The sequence below is a fragment of the Glycine max genome, chromosome 11 (assembly GCF_000004515.6).
Source record: "Glycine max cultivar Williams 82 chromosome 11, Glycine_max_v4.0, whole genome shotgun sequence".
Taxonomy (NCBI): domain Eukaryota; kingdom Viridiplantae; phylum Streptophyta; class Magnoliopsida; order Fabales; family Fabaceae; genus Glycine; species Glycine max.
The window spans coordinates 32,505,111-32,529,615 of record NC_038247.2 but is presented as its reverse complement, the minus strand read 5'-3'; the positions used below and the strand labels follow the sequence as shown (position 1 = coordinate 32,529,615).

Below are 24,505 nucleotides of genomic sequence, written 5' to 3'. Positions count from 1 at the left end.
TTGATCTTTTAATTTAATTTTTAGGTTTAATTTGATCTTTTTAATTTTAAAAGGTTCAATTAGATTCTTTATCTTTAAAAGAAGTTCAATTTGATTTCATTTTTCTTTCATCACCTTTAAATATTTTTTAAAAATGAGACCAAATTCAATTCATATTAAAAAACAAATACCTAATTAAAAAATTTAAAAATAAAAGAAATGAATGCAATCTAATATATATATATATATTATTTTACCATTTAAATTGTTCATATTTTGGTTGTTCTGAGAAGGATAGAGTATATATAACATGCAATTTCTATAAATCGGTATATTGGTTTAACACCACCCAATTAATTAAGTTGTTAAATTTATCAAATAGTGAAGTTATTGGTAATTATGAATGGTCAACAACTATTGACTGATAATTAGTGATAACATGTCCATCGTAAATGAATAGATTTTTTATGTAATTTATTAAGGGACAATTTATTAGTAACAGGGTCGAAATTCCATCAGACTTTATGAGTTGGCCGTCAAAATTGTTATTTTAAATTTACAATAATTGTAAATTTCAATTATAAATAATTAAATATTAGTTTAAATTATTTTGTTTGCATTAAAATGAATAAATTAAATAAAGTACATTTAAATATATGAAAATTATAAATAAATATAAAAATAACACATAGAAATACACATGCATCCACTCCTAAGTAGATCAAATTATATGAGGATAAATGAAAACTAGCATTATACCATTTGATTGAAAGTTGTTACATAACTCAAAGGTCTTGCTGCATTCACATGAGTGAGAATGATCTATTTAGTGGGAGAATTCGTGTTTGATTTCTATCATGTACAAAATTTTCTTGGACCAACGGCAGCCATGCACCACGAGCTGGATTAATCTGATACGGTTCTAGTTATGGATAGCTTAATGACATGTAGAAGGCGCCACTTCCAGCAATGAAAGATAAGTAAAAAAAAAGACACCACAAGGGAGATGTACAACCCTTGATGAGTCTGAACGGGTTTAGCCTGGAACTTAGATAATGCTTTCACAATACACAAGTATTTTTCTAAAAATTCAAGTCTACCATTCCATTGCAATTTTCGTGTACATATAGGCAACTAGCCTTTAATTATTCTAAATGCACCATTAACTGCAATTATGAAGGCTTTAATTCTTAGTGGTGCAAATTAACAGACACCCATAATATTTTAAAAATGAAAATAAAAAAATACAACTTTATTTCATTTTAGTAAAAGAAGAAAGTCAACAACAACTCTCTCCCGCTCATGGGTCTTCAATAATAATCATGCATTTGAATAATTTTGTATTAATGTCCTTCACTGTAGTTACAACTTCAAGAACTGTTACTACCACTTATCGTAGGGTCTCCTCTGCCTTTCTGGCTCTGGCTTTGGTCATATGTCCTCTTAATCCTTGTGTTGATCCTTGAGCTTCAATGTCCCCATCATTCCCTTCTTAGGAAACATTTATCCTAAAAAACAATTAGGTCAATTACATTAAAAGTAGCATTTACATCATACTTACCTGCTAAATCAATTTTGTAAATATTGCTATTGATCCTCTCCAAGACTTGGAAAGGCCCATCTCCTCTAGGTTGGAGCTTGGACTTCCTTTGTTTAGGGAACCACTTTTTTCTCATGTGTGCCCAAACTCAATGATGTGTCATTATTTTCTCCTATTTCTTAACCCTTTTTGTCACCATTTTAATTACTAATTAGCTTTAATTGTCAAATTAATTATGCAGTTTTATCATTTGGGCCTACTGAACTAATTTTGTGTTTTTAATTTAATTTCAGGAGAATTATAAGCAATTGGACTTGAATCCGGAATTGGGCTTGGACTTAAAGAGAGCAGACAATTTTATTTTATCAAATTTTATCTTATCCAGATTTTATCTCATCTAGATATTATTTCATCCAATCTTATCTTATCTTATCTAGATTTTATTTCATCTAGATTTTATTTTATCAAATCTTATTTTATCTTGTCCAGATTTTATTTTATTTATGGGCTTGGACTTAATACAGATTTGTAAGCTTTGGGACTGAGAACCTATATAAGAGCACCAAGGTTTTAGTTTTAGGGGGAGCTTTTTTTCGTTTTGGGAAAGGAGAATAATTTTAGGTTTTGCAATTCCATTTTTTTACTGTTCATGTGTACTATTCACGTAGCAATAAAATTCATTTTCTGCTTCAATCTTCAATTTCATTTTCTAATTCAATCTGCAATTTCATTTTCTACTGATTAATGGAAGGCTAAGTCTCCAGTGTTGTTTTCTCTTAAGGATCAAGCACAACTCTCTTTGAGGTTTTATTATTACTATTGAATTCTGATCAGTTTTTCCTCTTCATCAATTACTCTGTATTTGTTGCTATTAATCCATGCATGCTTAGTTCTTGATTAATTGACTCTGCGCTTAATTTACGTTCATGCTTAATTTCGTTCATGATTAATTGGTGTATGTGTTGCTTAATCACATAATGACAGCCTTATGTTAAATTTCGCTTAGTAATTTAATTTAGGGTACGGCCTCGATCACCCAATCACAGGTTCAAAAACAACTTTCTTTCTTCCCTTATTAGCTTCGTTAGCATAGCTTTCTATTTTCTTTTCAATTTGAGCCTTTACATGCTCATGCACTTCCTCACATAATTAGCTTTAGCATGTACATCCTCAAGCTTAAAAACATAAATGTTAGGCATAAAAACACATGAAGTGGTGTCAAAGGATTAAATCCATACACAATTTCAAATGGTGAACAATTAGTTGTGTTATGGACAACCTTATTTTATGCAAATTCTACATGAGGCAGACATTCTTCTCAAGACTTAAGATTTTTCTTTAAAATAATCCCAAGTGAAGTGCCTAAAGTTCTATTCACTACTTCAGTTTATCCATCAGTTTGTAGGTGATAAGTAGTAGAACAAAGTAATTTAGTTCCAAGCTTACTCCACAATGTTCTCCAAAAATGACTTTGGAACTTGGTATCCCTATCACTTATTATGCTCATGCACAGTCCATAGAGTGTCACCACCTCCTTGTAAAATAAGTCAGCGACATGGAAAGCATCATCAACCTTTTTGCAAGGTATAAAATGAGTCATTTTTGAAAACTTGTCAATAACCACAAAAACAAAATCTTTGCCACTCTTTGTTCTAGGCAATCCCAAAACAAAGTTCATAGATATGTCAATCCAAGGAAAATTAGGAACAAGCAAAGGATGATATAAATTAGGTGGCTTCACTTTTGATTTTTCCTTTTTACAAACAATGCATTGTTCATAGTATTTATGCACATCACGTTTCATATGGGGATAATAAAATGCTCATGCAATGTTTCTTAGGTCTTTTGCATGCCAAAATGCCCCATCAAACCACCCTCATGCGCTTCTTTTACCAACAAATATCTTATGGAACACTTAGGCACACACAATCTTTTATTTAAGCAGGAAATATTTTATGATTGAACTATCCATTTTGGGACGCTTTTTCACAAACAACATATATCCCTGAAAATTCAATGTCATGCAAATACATTTCTTACAAAGGCTTAAGTCCAAATATTTTAGTTTCAAGAGTAGACAATAATGCATGCCTTCTAGATAATGCATCAGCACAATGTTCCCTTTTCCCTTTTATGTTTTATGATGTATGACAATTTTTCTAGGAACACAGCCCATTTGGCATGCCTTTTGTTCAGCTTGTCTTGTTCTTTCAAGTATTTTAGGGATTCAAGATCATTGTCAATTACAAATTCATTTGGCAAAAGATAGTGCTGCCAAGTTTTCAAAGCATGCACCAAGGTATACAATTCCTTATCATAAGTGGGATAGTTTAGGGCATCCCTATTTAACTTCTCACTAAAATAAGCAATTGAATAGCTTTCTTGCATTAAAACAACCCCAATATCCCATTAGATGCATCACATTCAATTTCAAAAGATTTTTTAAAATTTGGTAATGCAAAAATAAGGGCATCAGTTAATTTACACTTAAGTTCAGCAAACACCTTTTCTTGTTTTTTTCACCCCTATTTAAATCCAACATGTTTTTTTAACTTTCTCGTTAAGAGGTGCAACCAAGGTACTAAAGTCCCTAACAAACCTCTTATAGAAACTAGCCAAACCATGAAAGCTCCTTACTTCACTCATAGTCTTAGGCATAGGCCACTCTTCAATAACCTTAACCTTTTCCTCATCTAGTTGTGCCCCTTTAGCACTAACAACAAATCCCAAAAAATACAACATGATCAGTGCTAAAGGTACATTTTTCAAAATTAGAAAATAATTTTTCTTCTCTAAGCAGATTCATTACAACACTCAAATGTGCAATATGCAAATCAAGATCAGTGCTATGAATCAAAATATCAACAAAATACACCACAACAAACTTGCCTAAAAATTCCCTTAAGACATGGTTCATCAACCTCATAAAAGTGCTTGGGGCATTAGTTAGTCCAAAGGGCATCACCAACCACCCATATAAACCATATTTAGTTTTAAAGGCAATTTTCTATTCATCCCCTTCCCTTATCCTAATTTCATGGTACCCATTTTTCAAGTTAATCATAGAAAATATGCAAGCATCATGCAACTCATCCAACAAATCATTTAACTTGGGAATGTTATTGATAGGCCTGCACTCAGTGTACTTCTTCCAAGTCCCATCCTTTTTAGGACCAAAATCATCGGAACAACACATAGGCTCATGCTCTCTCGCACCCATCCTTGACTCATCAATTTTTCAACTTGCCTTTGGATCTGTTTGGTCTCTTGGGATTACTTCTATATGCAGGCCAGTTGGGCAATGAAGCTCCAGAAATAAGATCAATGTGATGCTTAATTCTCCTCAAAGGTGTAGCAATCCATTTGGAACCTCCTTTGGAAATACATCCTTATATTCCTACAAAAGAAATTCAGCACTAGCATGGGCAACAGTTTTATTTCAGTTATTAGCAACACAAAAAGTGTTTTTGCAGTACAACAAGTAAAGTGGTTTCTCAACAAACAGCATCCTTCCCAACTCACTCCCTTTTGCTAAACAACTCATTTTTCTCTAAAGTGTTTCACTTCTTCCCACAAGTTTATCACTCTTATTCTTTCCACTCCTTTTTTTTGTGTTTCACTCTTCTCTCTTTTTTGTTTCACTCTTTTTTTCTCTCAATTTTATTTGGTCCTCACACACCTTTCTAGGAGATAATGGTTTGAGAACAATTTTTTGTTCATTATGCCTGAAAGAAATTTTGTTTGTGAATCCATCATGTATTACTTTGGTGTCATAGTGCCATGATCTTCCTAAGAGGATATGGCTTACCTCCATTGGAACCATGTTACACAACACCCTATCCAATCTTCCAATTAAGAGGAACACCTTAACTTGCTAGCTCATCGTCATCTCTCCATCTTCACTAAGCCATTGAAGTTTGTATGGCTTAGGATGTGGCATAGTCTCCATGAATAATTTGGATACCAATATGGAATTGACCATATTAGTGCATCTTCCACCATCAAATATCAAAGAGCACAACTTCCCATTGATTGAACACCTGGTGTGAAAAATGTTTTCTCTTTGGGTCTGCTCTAGGGACTACATCTGGCTTCCAATCAACCTCCTAACCATCAGTAAACCACCCTCTAATGCTTCCTCTTCTATCTATTCATCTTGTTATCCTTCATTGGCTGAGGATTCACTGGTGATATCCCTATCTTCCTTCATGAGCACGGTCGGTCCTTATGGTTGGACATTCAAATGCAATGTGTCCTCTACCCAAGCATTTGAAACATTTGATGTTGCTGGTTCCAGTGCTTGAAGCTGATGTATTAGGCTTCACTAGTGATTTCCCTTGATCGGTTGAAGATCCTTCCTCCCTCTTGGGCTTGTCCTTCCTATTTAGATTGTGAGAACTTGAAGAATTCCTCCTCACAGCTCACTTCCTCTTGAGCTATTATTCAGCCTGCACTACCTTGTGCAAAAAATCTTCTAACTCCACATACTCTTGCAGGTCCACAACATCTCTGATATCAGGGTTCAATCCACTCAAAAAATGAGCCATTGTTGCCTCATTATCTTCATCTATGTTGGCTCTAATCACTACCATTTCCATCTTTTGATAGCTCTCTTCAACACTCATATATTGCCTTGGGACAACTTCTGGAGTTTCAGACGCAAAGTCCTACTATAGCTAGTTGGCACATATCTCCTTCTCATAACTCTCCTTTTTTCAATCCAAGTATTAACCTCTGGTTCCTCATCTCTAAGCCTTTCCCTCTTATATATTCCAACATATGAAGGCATGGTCTGAGAATTCAGCTACTGTCAATTGGATTTTCTGCTCCTCAGTATAATCATGGCAAGAAAACACATGTTCAATCTTCAGTTCTTACTCCAAATATGTGTCCAGATCACTCCTACCTTTATATGGGAGAACAATTAGTCTGACTCATTTAACTCTATTTTGTCTTAGTCCTCCTACTTCAACTCTTCTCCCTCTCCTGGCTTGCCACCTCCTATCGATATTAGGACCTCCAGCATCATGATTCAATTGATTTTCTATTCCTTCAATCCTACCATAAAGCTCCTCATTAATTTGTCTCATCATCCTTTGCATCTATTTAGCCATGGCTTCAATTAACAACTTCTGAGTTCCATCAAATGAAGAAGGTCATCACCACCTGTTCCTTCCATATTTCAAAACACAAATAGAATTTATCAAGGTTAACAGAAATGATCCTCATTACTTTGCTTACATGTTTACACTCGATCGGATGGTTGCACTCGTGTTTTTGCACTCAATATGGCTTTTAAAATATATGTATTGCACTCTTGCCTTTTACCATTCTAATATCTTCTTTAGTTTTTGGAAAAAATCAGATTGGACACATCAAGAACAATCCAATAGACACATAGTTGATAATGAAGACATGGAAAAACAAAAAAAAAATTAATTGACCCTATAAACATCAAACGACTATAACTTTTGATTGGGACATCCAATTGAAACCCATAATATATCAAAACGCTCAAAATTGAACAAGGGAGCCCTAGACAAATACTGAAATGCTTCTAACTAGGTGAAAATTAGGATTTAAGATTCAATCACCAATCACCCGATTTTTTTTAATTTTGATTTGTGTTTATAGAACTAGAACACTAAAATAGAAGCATTATATATATATATATATATATATATATATATATATATATATATATATATATATATATATATATATATATATATATAACCCGTAGCATAGAAATATAGAGACAAGAGACAAAAGAACAACGAAAAATGAAAAACAAAAAGAAAAACAAACAAAAAGAATAGATGGAACATGTATCAAGAGTCAAAGCTCTGATGTCAGATGATATGGTTCTGATTACGGATCGCTTGATGAAAAGTGCAAGGTGCCACTTTCAGTAATGGAAGATAAGCCCAAGGAAGACACAAGGGTGATGGACAACCCCTTATGAGTCCAAATGGATTTATCCTGAAACCTAGAGAGTACTCTCACAATACATAAATATTTTTTTTCTAAAAATTCAAGTATGTCATTCCATTGCAATTTCGTGTACATATAGACAACAAACCTTTAATTATTCTAAATGCATCATCAATTACAATTATGAAGGCTTTAATTCCTTGTGGTGCAAATGAACAGATACCAAGGTTATCAATCACAATATTCTAAAAATGAAAATAAAAGAATTATAACTTTATTTAAGTCTAATAAAAGAAGAAAGTCAGCAATAACACTCCCCAGCTCATGGGTCTTCAATAATAATCATGTACTGAAATAATTTTGGATCAATTTCCTTCACTATAGGTATAACTTCAAGATTTGTTACTACTACTTGTTGTGGGGTCTTCTCTACCTTTTTGACTCTAGCTCTGGTCATAGGTCCTCTTAGTCCTTGTGTCCATCCTTGAGCTTCAATGTTATTATCATCGTAGTCTCTACCTATTTGATTGTAGGACACCCATGATCTCTTATCTAAGACAAAAAAAAGAAAGCTTTTACATATAAATCATATCTACAAAATTTTATATTAATATATATTGAAATTAGCAACATATAAAGTTTTTTAATACATAAAATAACAACACTTTAATTATATACTTATAGGTGTCTATTTTTTTTTTACAAAATTTAATATATCATTATAAAGTAATTAATAATTAAATCAATAAAACACATTTTATTGATTATATAATAATTGATGATTGTTATATTGATGTAATTTATAATCTCCCCTCTTATATGAAGATTATGATATCATTATTAGTTGTTGTTGTACTTCCTTTGTCCTTATATAAGATAATTTTCAGAAAATTATTTGACTCTTTTTATAAGAGAAATTTTCAATTATCACTTATTAATTATTTTTTCCTACAAATTCCTTAATTAAGCAACAATTTTTTAGCCCAAAAATAATGAATGTTAGAAATTAATGAGTCAGACTCTATTTCTCTTACTATTAAGATTGGAGAATACGACTAGCAATTAGGTAAGAAGCATTTAAATGAAAGGAGAAAAATTATTAATTTAAAAAATATTAATTAAGTAATCATGAAAGAACAATATAAATTATCTAAAAAGTTAATGTCACTATGGGTTGGTGGTCTCATTCTCAAAAGAGATGATGCATGAGATTATCTTATCCAAATGTGGGACTTTTTCAAGTGGAGGAAAGGAAAGAGGGAAAGAATATGAAACTTCAGCTTTTAGCAAGATTAAATGATATTTAGTGTTGATTTTCGATCATCTAGATAGAAGTTGATTTTGGTTTTTGAAATATATGAATGAGTTATAGTTTTCTTTTTCAAGTTTTCCAACAATACAAAGAATATCTCAAATGAACAAATAACTCAAGGAACCATATTGTCTTTCCATGATATTCAACATAATTAACCACTGCTCTATCATGATTAAGAAGCCTATATATGAAGCTTTTCAACAATGCAAAGAACACTTAAAAAAAACAATTATTATATCTCAAGATCAATACAATATTCCCTTTAATTTTCAAGGTTTTCAACATAAAAACAAGCTCTTCTATTAAAAAAAATTGTCTCCTTTCCTTTCTTTTCTTTTTCTCTATATTTTAATTTACTTAGACTATAGTGTTCTCACGTTTCGTTTCTATTTTATCTCATATTATTATTATTTTTTGCTATTTTTTAACTTTATTTTTAATTACCTAGACGACAGTGAGTGTTGACATGCATTTATCATTCTAAAATTAAAAATCAAAATTATTTTCATTTATTTTGATTAAAAGACACAAAATAATATTTTTAAGTTATTAATATCTTGCACAATCAACTTAATGGTAGTACTTGAGTATGTCTATGTGTTAAATACTTAAAAAGAGAACTGTATTATCCATAATAGTCATATTTAACTTAAACAAAATTATCTACAATAAAAAAAATATAATTAAGCTAATTTATAAATTTTAATTGATCAATTTTATACATGCAACACTGAGTTAATACATCAAATAGCCTAAAGAAAAATTTAAGCACATTTTAATTGCATTACACCATCATCTTGAGCAATAATTTGAGCATTTTTTCACACGAAACGACAATCGTTTACATTTTACATTTGACACTTTATTTGGTGGATAATCACTTGCATTATTTGATGGAGCATATGTTGCTTCATGTTCATATATATTGTGTTGCCTAGCTAGGTAAATTAAATCTTCATTAATACTTAGTTTAAAGTTGGTATAGCTCTGATGCTAATCTTGGCTTAGCCACTGCCACAAGTGGTTCTGCAAGAAGGATATCATCGTTGGACTCAGCAAGGTTGATTGATGAAACATTAGGTGGTGCAGTCCAAGTGAAGCCATGGAGTAATCTAGCAAATAGCATCACTGTCATTGTGGTGCCAAGCATCACTCCGGGACAGCCACGCCTTCCTGTGCTAAATGATATGAACTTCAAATTTGGTTCTGTCAAATCCACATCAGACCCATCACTCTTGAGGTGGCGTTCAGGTTTGAACTTGTAGGTTTCATTCCACACTTTTGGGTTCCTCCCAAGCTCTTGTCTGCTTAGCATTACATGGCTACCCTTAGGGATGAAGTAATTTGCCACCATTGTGTCACTCATAGAGACATGGGGAGGAATAAAAGGTGAAATGGGATGAAGGCGAAAAGCTTCCCTTGCACAAGCCTTCACATAGTTGAGTTTAGGTATATCTGATTCTTGGACCAGTCTCTCTTTTCCTACCACACTATCCAATTCTTCAACGGCTCGGTGGAGTAACTCCGGTTGGTTTATCATTTCAGCAAGTGCCCATTCAAAAGCATTTGATGGATTGTCAATTGTTGCAATCATCAATTCCTACAAGGAGTTTTATTTGATCAGTTTAATTGCTGATTTCAAATTTTTATGTTTTCAAACATGCATGAAATGGAACTTTTTTTTTTTTGACAAAACATGAAATGGATTAAAATAATTTGTTTTGGAGAAACTAATTATTGTATGATACGGGTCCATCATGTATCTATGGTCTCAACCAATTTATACGTGACACATATAGTTAAATTTTTTAATTTACTAAAAAATGAATAAAACTTTGCTATGTGTCTTATAAAATTTGACAAAGATCATGGACACCCGATAATCTTAAACCATATAATTAATATTTTCTTCATGCATGTTTTGGATCTTCCCCTTGTCTTTCCACTTAAAAAATGATATATGAGAAAAAAAAATGAGGTGAAAATGATATGGAAGAAAAAATAAATGCATATATGATTATTAGAAGAAAAAAATCCTCATGAATATGGTTTGTGTTTGAGTGCAAGTGTTAATATAAGTACGAAAAACATACTAAGAGAGGAGTAAAATATATTACTATAATTTGTGCATTGATCTCCTCCAATGTCAATGATGGGTTATTGTTGGAATCTTTCAAGGAGACCAGAACATCAAGCCAGTCTTCTTCATCAACCTTTAATCCATCATTCCACAGTTTAATTCTCTCTTGAACAATGGGATCATGATACTTCTTGATGATCTTTAAAGCTTCCTTCACCTTCTTTTCATGGCCATCCAAGTCAAGTCCCCTCAAGCATGGCACATAATCAGAAACAGAAAAGGCATTAACATACTCGAGCAAATGGAAGATGGAATCAACATGTTCCACTTCCTCAAAACCTGGCCCTCCATCCTCTCTACCCTTCCCAAAGTACCTTGTATTGAAAATAATTTTCCTGGTTAGGTTACCACAATAATGCCTTGCAACACTTCTGATATTCACAAGGCCACCAACACCATCGTTCACATTTTTGCACTTGTTGTACACGTGAAACATAAGGTTGTCTGCTTCTTCAGTCCTTTGGCCATGCAGCCATAGGTGTTTGTGTGGGGAAAGCAAATTATTGGTTAAAATTTTCTTCATTTTCTTCCATTGGGCTCCAAAGGGCCCAAAAACGGCGGTTGAATATCCATTACTAATGAGATCAGTGGACACAGTTTGTGACCTTGATGCAAAAGTTGCATCTTGTTTTCTCAAGAACTCACTGGCAATGGTGGGGCATGTCACAGGGATAACATAGGCGTTTCCTAAGCGGATACACGCAATTTCGGTGTTCATTTCTTTCATGAGATTGTGTATCCACTTATGGGCAGGTTTGTTTGCAAGCATTTCGGGAAGGTTTCCAACTATAGGCCATGGTTTCGGGCCTGGGGGTAGTTTTGGTTTTTGCTTGTTGGAATAGTTCTCAATGAAGTTGTTTCTTAGGGCTTTGATCATAATGATAAAGCAAGCGATCATAGCAAGCAAAGAAGGCCAAAAGCCTTGAAGATTTGACAACAAAAGAAAAGGGGAGTGAGCCATGGCTTGGAACAGGGTTTTTGAGGTAAAAAGGAAAAGCAAGATGAATTACTACTTTGGCTACGGTTTAGAGAATAAGTGGATGATTTGTGCCAACAAGTTTGATGAATATTTATAGAGTTAGCTAGAGCTACTTGCTTGCGAATTACCTGAAAGATATGCATTATTTTGATGCGCGTTAAATTCTTTTGGGATGGGATTTCGCGTAGAAAGGCTTCACACAAAAAACACGGGTATATATGGTTGAATTCTTTTGGATATGCATAGGACGTGAAGTATATAAATGAGTTCAATGTGTTGATTTTTTTTTTTTATTTCTTTTCACAGAGGCCCGGATTGGCTTGACGCCTTTTCATGTAGTTGGATTAATATCATTATTTAGCTGATTCAATTACCCACTTATGAAACTGACTTAATTAATTAATTATTTATCCAACTGACCAAACAAGTTGTCCATTTTGCAATTCATGCACAGCCTTTACTTGCCAAAGGTTTTTGTTTTAGTTCCCGTAAATAATTTTATTAAGGTTTGGCCTAGCTTCTTATAAAACTTGTTTTTGTCATGGCCACAAAATATGTACTACTATTACCAAAGGATTGAAAAGGTTTGCGATCACAAAACTGCACATTTTTTTCCCCGCCGGAAGTTAAGAATTCATACTAAACAGGTGCATGCACTGTGTGACAGCTGTCCATTCACATGAAGGTACTCATGCCCCTTGAGGCCCCTTATATGAGCAGCAAAATTATAGTTTTCGTACCCAAAAAAGAGTGAAAAAATAACTGGATTTACAATCTCCTTCAACAAATTCTGGAGCATTGACATTATAAGAAAAATATTAACTTTAATGGCTAAACAATTTACATATATTTTTTAAAAATTTGTCACTGAAATTTTTGTTAAGCCGATATTAGTGACGAAAACGCAATTTTTGTCATTAAATTATGTTACTATTGCATTAATTTCTTAACAATATTAAAATTCCCTAGTCCAGCCGGTTAATGATGCTTAGCGGGCCAAAATTAACAAGCTTGGAGATTGCTCCTGAATGAAGAAAGCCTCATATTTAAAGTTCTGAAAGTTAAATATTTCCTAGATTAAACCTGTTTTTGAAGTAAAATTGGGCCATTAATTTGTGGAGATTTCTCCACGGGAGGATTAAACACCTGAACTTATTCAAGTTAAACCAGCTAAATGGATATAGTGATATTTTTTAGACCATATGCAATTTGAGCTTACAAGCCAGTTTAGCCAGGGAGAGAACTCCCAACAAAATCTAGCTAGCTATAAGGGTGTTGGAGAAGTGGTGAATTTTTTTTTTAATGAATAATTATAATATTTTAAATCTTGATTTAAATTGAAATATAATGATTTTGTTGGCAGAATTTATGTTATTGTTGAATTTATATCTATTTATTAGAGGTTTTCACTTCTGTACTTTCCCTATTTAAAGACTCTCAATGTTCTACATGAAAACTCATAGAAACATATTTCTCATATTCTGCTCTTTATTTCTTTTAGGTTAATATATTTTAGCTTATTAAAACTTAAAATCTATAACAATATATAATATAATGGTGATAAATTGTTTTATCTCCACTTTTCTTTAGACGCATCAACTGTACGTGATAACTTATCTTACTCATTCTCCTATTTTTACCCATTCTACATGAACTGTTTTACCCATTCTCTCTACATTTTAGCTACCTATTTTACCTTTTAATCGACGTAATATAACTACATGCTCTTATTTTTTTTATCTAGCGTTCTGTCTTTCATTATTTTATTTTAAAAAACGTTGAGGGCACAGAGTGCCTCAATTTTCGTAGTATATTTTATTTTTCGTAGTATAATATTATTTCTTTAGTTTAAAAACAAATCTATCTTAAAAATAAATTCACTTTGCATCTCATTCTTTCTCGGCCGCACGTTAATTTATTCATGCAAGTAAGTGTACCACGTTTTTTTTTCTTCATCTCATTCTTTCTCGGCCGCATGTTAATTAATTTATTCATGCAAGCAAGTGTACCACGTTTTTTTTTTTTTCATCTCGTTCTTTCTCGGCCGCATGTTAATATATATATATATATAAATCCTGTGTAACCACGTGAAGGGTCACTGTTGTAAGCCCAATTATCTCGTACTCTTTCTTAGGTTTCATTAAAATCCAAACCAATGTCTATTTCAATATACTTTTCACGTTTCTTTTTTTTTTTTTTTAAATTTTACTTTAGTGTAAAACATTTATATTATTACTCAATTAAGCTTTGCTAACTTGCTATAGTGTATGTGTAAAAAGAATATGCATGTCATTTATGCACTACACCATTAAAACCATTTCTCTCTGTCAAGAGTGATCTTTTTTGTTTCATGAATAAATTTGATAGCGAGATGAGGACCTATAATACCTCCATTAATAAGATTACCTCATCGGAGAGTTTCTCATCCAAAAAGTTAGGATAAGATATTTGTTGTTTTACCTTATGTTCTTTCTTGTCCTTCTGGCTGTTATTAATTATGAAGGAAAGAGTATAACTTGGACTTGCAAAAATTTGACTGGCGATGGCTACAAATCTTCCATATAGTCATTGGCTCAAAGCTAATTGGAAACAGTAAAAATACGACATGATATAATAAATATTCTATTACAGTTAATTGGCAGATAAATTTCTACCACTGTTATTTGAAACATAATTGGATGGGATCTTTATCTTTATATATAAAAGGAGAAGGGTGAAGGTATTTTTGGGATTTAAAATAGATGATGGATAGTTTTGGAAGAAAATAAAAGAAAACGAGGAGCAAATTAAATGTACATTAGGTTCCATTTTTTTTTTATCATTACACGTTCTATATATTTTTTTGCCTTAATTATTTTATCATTATGTTACATAATTATTTTATTCTTAATTTTCTATCAATTCAAAGTTAATCTTATATAAATAACGTGGTTTAATATATGTTTTTCTTTATCTTTATATATATATATATATATATATATATATAAAAGAAAGTAGGCAGGATAGTTTTAGGAAACAAATGAAGTAAGTGGGGGTAGTTTTCGGAAAATAGTTTGAATAATTAATTGAAAAAAAAATTCTCTAATTCATTGGATAAAAAATGAATGACAGCCGAATCTCTCAATAATCGTGTGGAAAAAAAAACATTTACATTGAGGAGGCTTCAACCTTTATATATATATAAAAGAAGTGTTGGAAATAATTTAAGTCCCATATAAGTTAAAAGTAATTCCACGTTAAAATATATAAGTAATGAGCAACCCTTGAGCTAGTTTTTGAGGTTGAAGGGATGTGTTGAAAATAATTTGAACCATATTCTGTATATAATACCCAAAATTTGATAACAGAGAATATAATAACATTAAATGGGAAAAAATAATCCACAAACACCTAAAAGTAACTATGATTATGTCAAAAAAATCAAGAAATAGATTATAAAATACTGCATAGAATATATTGAACAGATTATTTAAAATTTCATTTTTCTCTAGCTTTATCATTTTATCTTCTCTGAAACTATGAAATTATTTAAAAACTAAATATCATTATCCTTAAACGGCATCCAGTGAAAAACCCATACTTTTTTTAAAGAGTCAATTGCACTACCTATACAAATGAATGCAGAATAACTAAACATTTTTTAAAAGATAGGAGCAATAAAATACTGACATTGAAAAAATCAGATAAAAATATCTTTTTTTGTTATTAAATGACAAACATATTCATATATTTTCAAAATTTCAAAGTACTTCAAAAACATTTATACAGTTCCAAATCGAATTATATTAAAAAAGAAAATAAATAAAGCAGTGATAATAAAAAAGGTAAAATGAGAAGAAAAGAAAATAACTAAATGAATGCAATGCTTCAATGGTGGTGTCTTTGTCTAACAATCTGAAAAAGATTTTCTTGCATCTTCATAATTACCTTTAAAATTAAATCCCAATAACTCAATTATTCGGCTACTGAAAATTTAAAAAAGAAAAAAATCATTCATTTTTTTCTTCTTCTTGTATTTCCCTTAATAAGGAAATGCTGAAAGAGAGAATAAAATGCTAGAACATATCAATATTTGTCTTCAATAATTACTCCACATTTCAAATGTGAAATTGTCATTCCAAATTATTTATTTAGCAAGCATGAAACTTTTTTTTGCAACGCGGGTATAAAAGGAAATGCAGTGTTTAACTAAAAGAAGACCCAATATTTATCATAAAATTGTTGTTCTTTGTATTTTTTAAAACAATTTTTTTGCTTAATAAAAATGCATTTTTGTGCTGTTTTCTTTCTGTTTCTTGGAAATTCTCATTTCACCCTTATTCAACATGTCAACAATATAGGATTGTTGCGGTCCAATTTTTTTTTGCTAAAAAATAAATAAAAATAGCTTATAAAGTTTGATAACTTTATTTTATTCAATTATAATTTAATTAATGAATTAGATGTACACAAATGATATTGTAATTTGATAAAAAAAATTTATAATAATAAATTCATTATTTGTTATAACTATTGTTTTATAAGTTATGCATGGCAGGAGTAGTTGTGGCATCCACAAATATGGTTTTTCATTTACAATAAATTCGCAAATAGGCTTAATTCATTGATTATATTTTGTCATCGTACACTTTATCAATATTGAATTTGTCATTAAAATAAGTTTTTAAAAATAAAATAGTCAAGATAAAATGATTCTATCTAAATTTTTTAAAAATAAAAAGATAACATTGGTAAATTTTTTTTCTCACTCTGTTTGCGTGCTTAATTTTATTTCCGTTCCCTATGTTACAATATATATTTTTTTATGTTTTTTATTGAACGATTTTATGCCACGGATAATTAATCATTTGATTGTAAAAATTCAATATATAAATAAGCATATAATGCTATTTTCCAAGAGCTTGTGGTAATCTTTCTTTTGAAACATTATATGCAGTCTTCATGATGACAAAGACCCAAATGATGTTTATGATAAAAAAAATGGCCTTTAAATTTATTTATTTAAAATTGTATTAAATTAATGTACAGTTATGGGATTGAAACACAACACAATTTGTTGATGAGGACAATTTGTTGATTATATTTGCGCATGTACAATGCGAAATATCTATTTATTTATTAATTGATAATATAAAGATTCACACACCATCAGTACATTTCTATGAAGTTCTATAATTAACATGACTACCCATCCAATGTGCAACTTAAATTGCATAACAGTGACATACTAATTCACATATAGAATAGGGAGTAATACATATATCCTACATTCATAAGACACAAAATATGGTAAGCTTTCATGAAGCATAGGCAGGCATACAATGTAAAAACAGGCCCCTTAGAATGTATATATTGTTTTGCTAATTTGTTAGATGAGAGTTGAGCAGGTGAAATCTGGGAACTCAATCCTTGAGGTGTCTGTTGCAGGTAAGGATTGTTGCATAAAATATGAAGTAACTTTTGAGTCCGATTAAAAGTTAGCATTGGTGCGGCTTGAACATGCGATAGTGCCCACAATTATGAACCTAAAACTGAATAAAACTTTGCACTTACATGGGGAGGATCATTGGAATCAGAGAGTGGAAATGGATCTTGCAAGATGACTACGTCATATATTAAGGAACAAATTGGAAACAAAAAAAATCAGATGAACATAACTATAATATTTATGTATGACAATGAGTGTTGAAATATTGACTAAAGCAATGAGCTCTAAAAACAAAATTAAGGCCCTAAAACTGTAAACTAAAATATTATACTTAACTGAAGTTTAGATAATAGTTAGCAAAATTCAGAATTGATGTAAATGGGATGGTACCCCTTGCAACATACTCTATATTAATATAGCCCTTTTATTTGTTGATCAAAAACAGAAATTAATTAGCCTCAAATTTTTAACAGCATCATACGATTCTTTTGGTTATGCATGAACAATAGTGTATTATAGATTATAATAATAAAAAAAGGTTATGTTTGTGTACTCGTTGATTGCTGTCTCCTTGGAGTAGAAGTTAGGGTCCTTATCTCTTCCAATGAATGCCAAAAGATATATATTATATTGGGATTTCAATGATATGTTAGTCACATTCTCCTTTGATTAATACTTCATTGCCAACTTCCTAAACAACATTGTGCAACACATAAAATACTTGAATTATGGTTATCTACTACTTACCCTGTTTATCTAAAATTGAATAATAATAATAATATAATAAAATTTTCAAATTTTAAGCTAATCTAATAATTGGATTTGAATTGGATCAATTTTCAGCTCTAAATAAATAATAAAAGATTATCCAAAACATTAAATATTTCATTTATCTATTATTATATAACTTACAATATAATTTTTTAAATATACACATTATTAAAAATAAATTTACACAACTTGACAACTAAATCATGCATCTTTTGAAACTATTTTCGTAGATTGAAATAATCATCTTTTGATTCTGATCCGTTGAACTGCGGAATAAAGCAAACCTACATAGAACATAATATAAATTTAATTAGTATAGGTAAATAATTGGGTGGTTTTCTAGCATTTTTTATCATCAGAATTGAAACACACTGGTATCTTTTAAGAATTTTCTAACTTCAAACATCATGAACTCAGATGAAATGAATCACAATAGATAAGAAAGTAAACTAAGAATACCCAAAATTTCATACCACAGAATATAATAACATTGAAGAGAAAAACAAACCCAGACAAGCAATTAATAGATAAGAAATATCAACGTTAACTCCCGTCACCACAATGTAAAAAAGGGCCTTCAGTTAGAGCCTACATAATAATAATAATAATAATAATAATAATAATAATAATAATAATAATAATAATAACAACAACAACAACAACAACAACAACAGTAAGTAAACAAAACCCAAAAATAGAACAAATTAAGAGAGAGTAGAAAGAAGATTTGCGCTAGTTCAAAACTTCATTTTTTTTAGGAAACAAACATGCATACTAGAAAACAAAAGAAAAATCTTGCCTGCTAGATGTCTACATAATCAAAAAGGGGCTTCAGCTAGAGCCTACTGTTATATGTTGGTTCATTAACAACCATTAGTTAGTTCTCTTAGACTTTACCAACTTAGTTATTTTTCTGTTTTCTGTTATAAAATTTAATAGTTAGGTAGTTTTAAGTTGGTTAGGCTTGAAATAGTGCTTCTATTTCCTTCTTCTTGCATTGCCTAGATCATAAGAGAGATTTTTGTAACCAGAGGAAAAAAACTACAGGATTGAATAAAAGTGGCTGCTGAGTTTTGTCCAGTTTTTGGTTCATTTTTTTTGTATTTTGCTTATTCTTGTTCATAAAAGAAACTCATTCTTTAGTGAAGTAAAAAATCTGATCTTGGCACAACAAATTGGTGCAGTGAGCGTGGAACAATTTTGAGTTCAATTCAAGAAATGGACTTGGCCGACTATGAGGTTGAAAAATTTATAGGGCAAAATGATTTTAGGCTATGGCGATTGAAGATGAGAGCTCTTCTTGTTCAGTAGGGCCTGGTGGAAGCACTTGATGGAGAAGCCAAACTCGAAAAGATGATGGCTGATGGGGATAAGAAAGCACTATTGCAGAAGGCACACAATGCAATTATCCTTAGTCTCTGAGACAAAGTGTTGAGGCAAGTCTCTAAGGAAACAATTACTGGTGGGGTTTGGTCAAAGCTTGAAGGTTTGTACATGAACAAATCTTTAGTTAATCATCTATACCTAAAGCAGTCTTTGTATTCGTTTAAAATGCATGAAGATAGATCAGTAGCAGAACAATTTGATTGGTTTAATAAATTGATTCTAAATCTTGAAAATATCGGTGTCACTATTGATGATGAGGATCAAGCTTTGTTATTGTTGTGCTCTTTGCCTAAGAGTTACTCTCATTTCAAAGAGACTTTATTGTTTGGAAGAGACTCTGTTTCTCTTGATAAAGTGCAGGCTGCTCTGAATTCAAAGGAATTGAATGAAAGAAAGGAAAAGAAGTCTTCTACAAGTGGTGAAGGGCTGACAGCAAGAGGCAAGACCTTCAAGAAAGATAGTAAATTTGATAAGAAGAAGCAAAAGCCAGAAAATCAGAAGAATGGTGAAGGAAACATCTTCAAAATCAGATGTTATCACTATAAAAAGGAGGGCCATACAAGGAAAGTTTGTCCTAAAAGGCAGAAAAATGGTGCCAGTAACAATAGGAAGAAAGACTTAGGAAATGCTACAATTGTTCAAGATGATGGCTATGAATCTGCAGAGGCATTGATGGTGTCTGAAAAGAATCCAAAAACTAAATGGATAATGGATTCAGGGTGTTCATGGCATATGACACCAAATAGATCATGGTTTGAACAATTTTCTGATCAAGCAGATGGGTTAGTACTCCTTGGAGATAACAAGCCTTGCAAAATTGAAGGAATTGGGTTTATAAGGTTCAAGTTTCATGATGGGGCTGAAAGAATTCTCATAGAGGTCAGATATGTACTTGAGTTGAAGAGAAATTTAATCTCTCTTGGTGAATTTGATAAAAGAGGATATGTGTTCAAGGGTGAAAAAGGAATACTTAATATAATTAAAGACTCCATGGTTGTCATGAGGGGAATTATAGAGAATGACCTCTATTCTGTAGATGGTGAAGTTGTAATTGGCTCTGCAGCCACTGTAACCGGAAGAGTTTTATAAAAAACTGAGTTATGGCACATGAGGTTGGGCCATGTAAGTGAGAAGGGGTTGATTGAATTGGAAAAACAGGAGCTGCTGTGTGGGGGCAAAATGGAAAGATTAATGTTCTGTGAACATTTTGTCTATGGCAAAGCCTACAGAGCCAAATTTAATGCTGAACAACAGAGAACAAAAGGTACCCTTGATTATGTTCATGCTGATCTTTGGGGTCCAATCAAGACTCCCTCTCATTCTGGAGCAAGTTATTTCTTGAGCATTGTGGATGACTACTCAAGGAAGTTGTGGATCTACATTCAGAAAACAAAAGATGAGGCTTTTGATAACTTCGAAAGCTAGAAAACACTTTTGGAAAACCAAACAGGCAGAAAGATCAAGAGGCTTCATATTGATAATGGTCTTGAGTTCTACTCTGAACCTTTCAATGATTTCTGCAAAGAGAATGACATTGCAAGGAACAGGACAATTGCGAGCACCCCTCAACAAAATGGTTTAGCTGAAAGATTCAACAGGACCATTTTGGAGAGAGTGAGATGTATGTTGCTAAGTGTAGGATTACCCAAGATTTTTTGGGCTGAAGCAGCAATGATTGTTGTATATCTCATCAACAAGTGTCCTTCAACAACTCTGAATTTTAAAACCCCTGAGGAGATTTGGTCTGGCCATCCACCGAGTCTAAAACAGCTAAAGGTATTTGGCTGTGTTGCTTATGCTCACATTAGGCAAGACAAATTGGAACCTGGAGCTGTCAAGTGCATTTTTCTAGGATATCCTGAGGGAGTGAAAGGGTATAAGTTGTGGTGTTTGGAGGCTGGTTTTAAGAGGTGTTTAGTGAGTCATGATGTTGTCTTCAATGAAGCTGAAATGGCCTATAAGACCAAGGCCAACATGGTTCAGTCCAACACTGATCAGAGTAAGGAAACTGATTCTGAAAAATTAAATTTTGAGGTGGAGACTGGGGATAAACATGTTGAAACACAAATTGTTAATTGGTCTCTTGATGAAGAGAAATATGAAGAAGAAGAACAAGAAGAAGCTAGCTATGTGCTAGCTCGAAATAGAACCAGAAGGGAAATCAAACAACCTAAGAGGTATGGATATGCTGATCTAATAGCATTTGCTCTAGTAGCTGCCAGTGAAGTTTTGGAGGAAGATCCAAAAATTGTTAAAGCTGTCTTAGCTAGTAAGGAGAAAGAAAAATGGCTAAGTGCCATGAATGAAGAGATTAAGTCTCTCCATGACAACCATACTTGGGAATTGATTAAAAAACCACCTGGTTCTAAAGTGGTCACTTGCAAATGGATCTTCAAGAAGAAAGAAGGCATCCAAGGAGTTGAACCAAATAGATTTAAAGCTAGACTTGTTACTCGAGGATTCACTCAAAATGAGGAAATTGACTTCAATGAAGTTTTCTCTCCTGTAGTGAAACACAGGTCAATCATAATTCTTATGGCTATGGTGGCAGAATTTGATCTTGTGTTAGAACAAATGGACCTGAAGACAACATTTTTATATGGAAAGCTTGATGAGGTGATATTGATGAAACAACCTGAGGGGTTTGAAGTCAAAGGTAAAGAGGATTATGTTTGCAAATTAAACAAATCCCTATATGGTCTAAAGCAGTCCCCCAGGCAATGGAATAAAAGATTTGATGAATTTATGGCTCACATAGAGTTTCATAGAAGTCACTATGATAAGTGTGTTTACTTCAAATTTCCTTCTAAAGTTGAGTTTGTGATATTGCTATTATATGTTGATGATATTTTGATAGCAAGTAACAACAAGAGTGAGGTTGGAAAATTGAAATCTAAGCTGAGCAGGGAATTTGAAATGAAGGATTTGGGAGCAGCTAAGAGAATATTGGGAATAGAAATCAAACGGGACAGAAAAAGGAAATTACTGTATCTGTCCCAAGAGTTATATCTTAGAAAAGTTCTTGAAAGGTTTGGAATGTCAAATTCCAAACCTATAACCACTCCTATGTCACAGCAGTTTAAGCTCAGTACAAGTCAAGCACCTAAGACACATGATGATATAATTTACATGGAAGGTATTGCATATGCTAATGTTGTAGGGTCACTGATGTATGCTATGGTATGTACTCGCCCTGACATAGCTCATGTAGTGAGCCTAGTAAGTAGGTTCATGGCAAATCCAGGCAAAGCACATTGGCAAGCCCTGAAATGGATACTCAGATATATCAAAGGATCACTTGGAATAGTTTTGGTTCATGGTGGAGCTAGGAATAGCAGAAGAACAACTGCTATTGAAGGTTTTGTAGATTCGGATTATGCTGGCTGTTTAGATTCAAGGAAATCCCTCACAGGATTTGTGTCACTGCTTTTGGCACTGCAATTAGTTGGAAAACTAGCCTTCAAAAGGTAATGGCTTTATCAACCACTGAAGCTGAATATATTTCTCTTACAGAAGCTATAAAAGAATCTTTGTAGCTTGAAGGCATTGCAAAGGAGCTAAAGATACAAAATGAAGTGATCACGGTATACTGTGACAGCCAAAGTGCCATTGATCTATCCAAAAATTATGTGCATCATGAGAGGACAAAGCACATTGATATTAAGCTGCATTTTGTCAGAGAAGTTATTGGTCAAGGATCAATTATAGTCAAAAAGATTTCAACTGATCACAATCCTTCTAATATGATCACAAAGGCTCTTCCAAGCAGCAAGTTTTTCCATTGTTTGGACTTAATTCAACTGAAGGGTGATTGAATCCTATTTCTGCAGCCACTATTTTTGTTAATGTTTTGTTATTGAACCAAGGTGGAAAATTGTTGTATGTTGGTTCATTAACAACCATTAGTTAGTTCTCTTAGACTTTACCAACTTAGTTATTTTTCTGTTTTCAGTTATTCTTTTATAACATTTAACAGTTAGGTAGTTTTAAGTTGGTTAGGCTTGAAATAGTGTTTCTATTTCCTTCTTCTTGCATAGCCTAGATCATAAGAGAGATTTTTGTAACCAGAGGAAAAAAACTACAGAATTGAATAAAAATGGCTGTTGAGTTCTGTGTAGTTTTTGGTTCATTTTTTTTTTTCTGTATTTTGCTTATTCTTGTTCATACAAGAAACTCATTCTTTTGTGAAGTAAAAAATCTGATCTTGGCACAACACCTACATAATAATAATAATAATAATAATAATAATAATAATAATAATAATAATAATAATAATAATAATAATAATAATAATAATAATAATTATAATAATAATAATAATTATAATAATAATAATAATAATAATAATAATAATAATCTTGATAATAATACTATCAAAATATTACACAAATTTAAAGAGAGTATAAAGAAGACTTGTGTTAAAAAAAAAAAAAAACCGTGGCTGCTACATGCTTCTTCCTGGATGACCTTGCAAATGGAAACAATTAGTAAGGAAGCAAACATGCATAACAAAAAAAAAAAAAATAATTAAGAGATAGGAAATGTCAACGTTAACTCTTGTCATCACAACATAAAAAAGGACCTTCAGCTACAACCCGCATAATAATAATGATAATAATAATAATAATAATTAAACAAAATCAAAAAATAACATAAAGTAAGAGAGAGTAGAAAAAAGATATGCGCTTGTTCAAAACTTTATTTTTTTAAGGAAGCAAACATGCATGCCTACATCATCATCATAATAATACTATTAATAATAATAATAACAATAATAATAATTATAATAATAATAATAACAATAACCGAACAAAACAACAAAATAACACAAATTAAGAGAGAGTATAAAGAAGACATGTGTTTGTTCAAAACTTAATTTTTTTGCCCCACTGAACAAAGCAACAATTTATTTTATGCGCTTGCTTTAAAAAAAATTGAGATTTAGGGGTAAAAATGTTGAATCTCAAGTACCCATGAATCTATTTTAGTTTTTTTCCTCTGCTTGTTGCAAAAAAATTGAAACTTTAGGGATA

The 24,505-nt window shown here is 31.8% G+C and overlaps 1 protein-coding gene across 1 annotated transcript; it reads right to left on the bottom strand.

Moving 5' to 3' along the window:
• Positions 1–9,448: 9,448 nt before the first annotated feature.
• LOC100785254 (isoleucine N-monooxygenase 2) lies at positions 9,449–11,957 on the bottom strand. Its single transcript, XM_003537310.5, has 2 exons — positions 10,886–11,957; positions 9,449–10,368 (listed from the first exon to the last, which is right to left on the bottom strand). Exons 1-2 carry the CDS (start codon positions 11,867–11,869, stop codon positions 9,739–9,741), a joined length of 1,614 nt encoding a protein of 537 aa, XP_003537358.1. The 5' UTR covers positions 11,870–11,957; the 3' UTR covers positions 9,449–9,738.
• Positions 11,958–24,505: the final 12,548 nt, after the last annotated feature.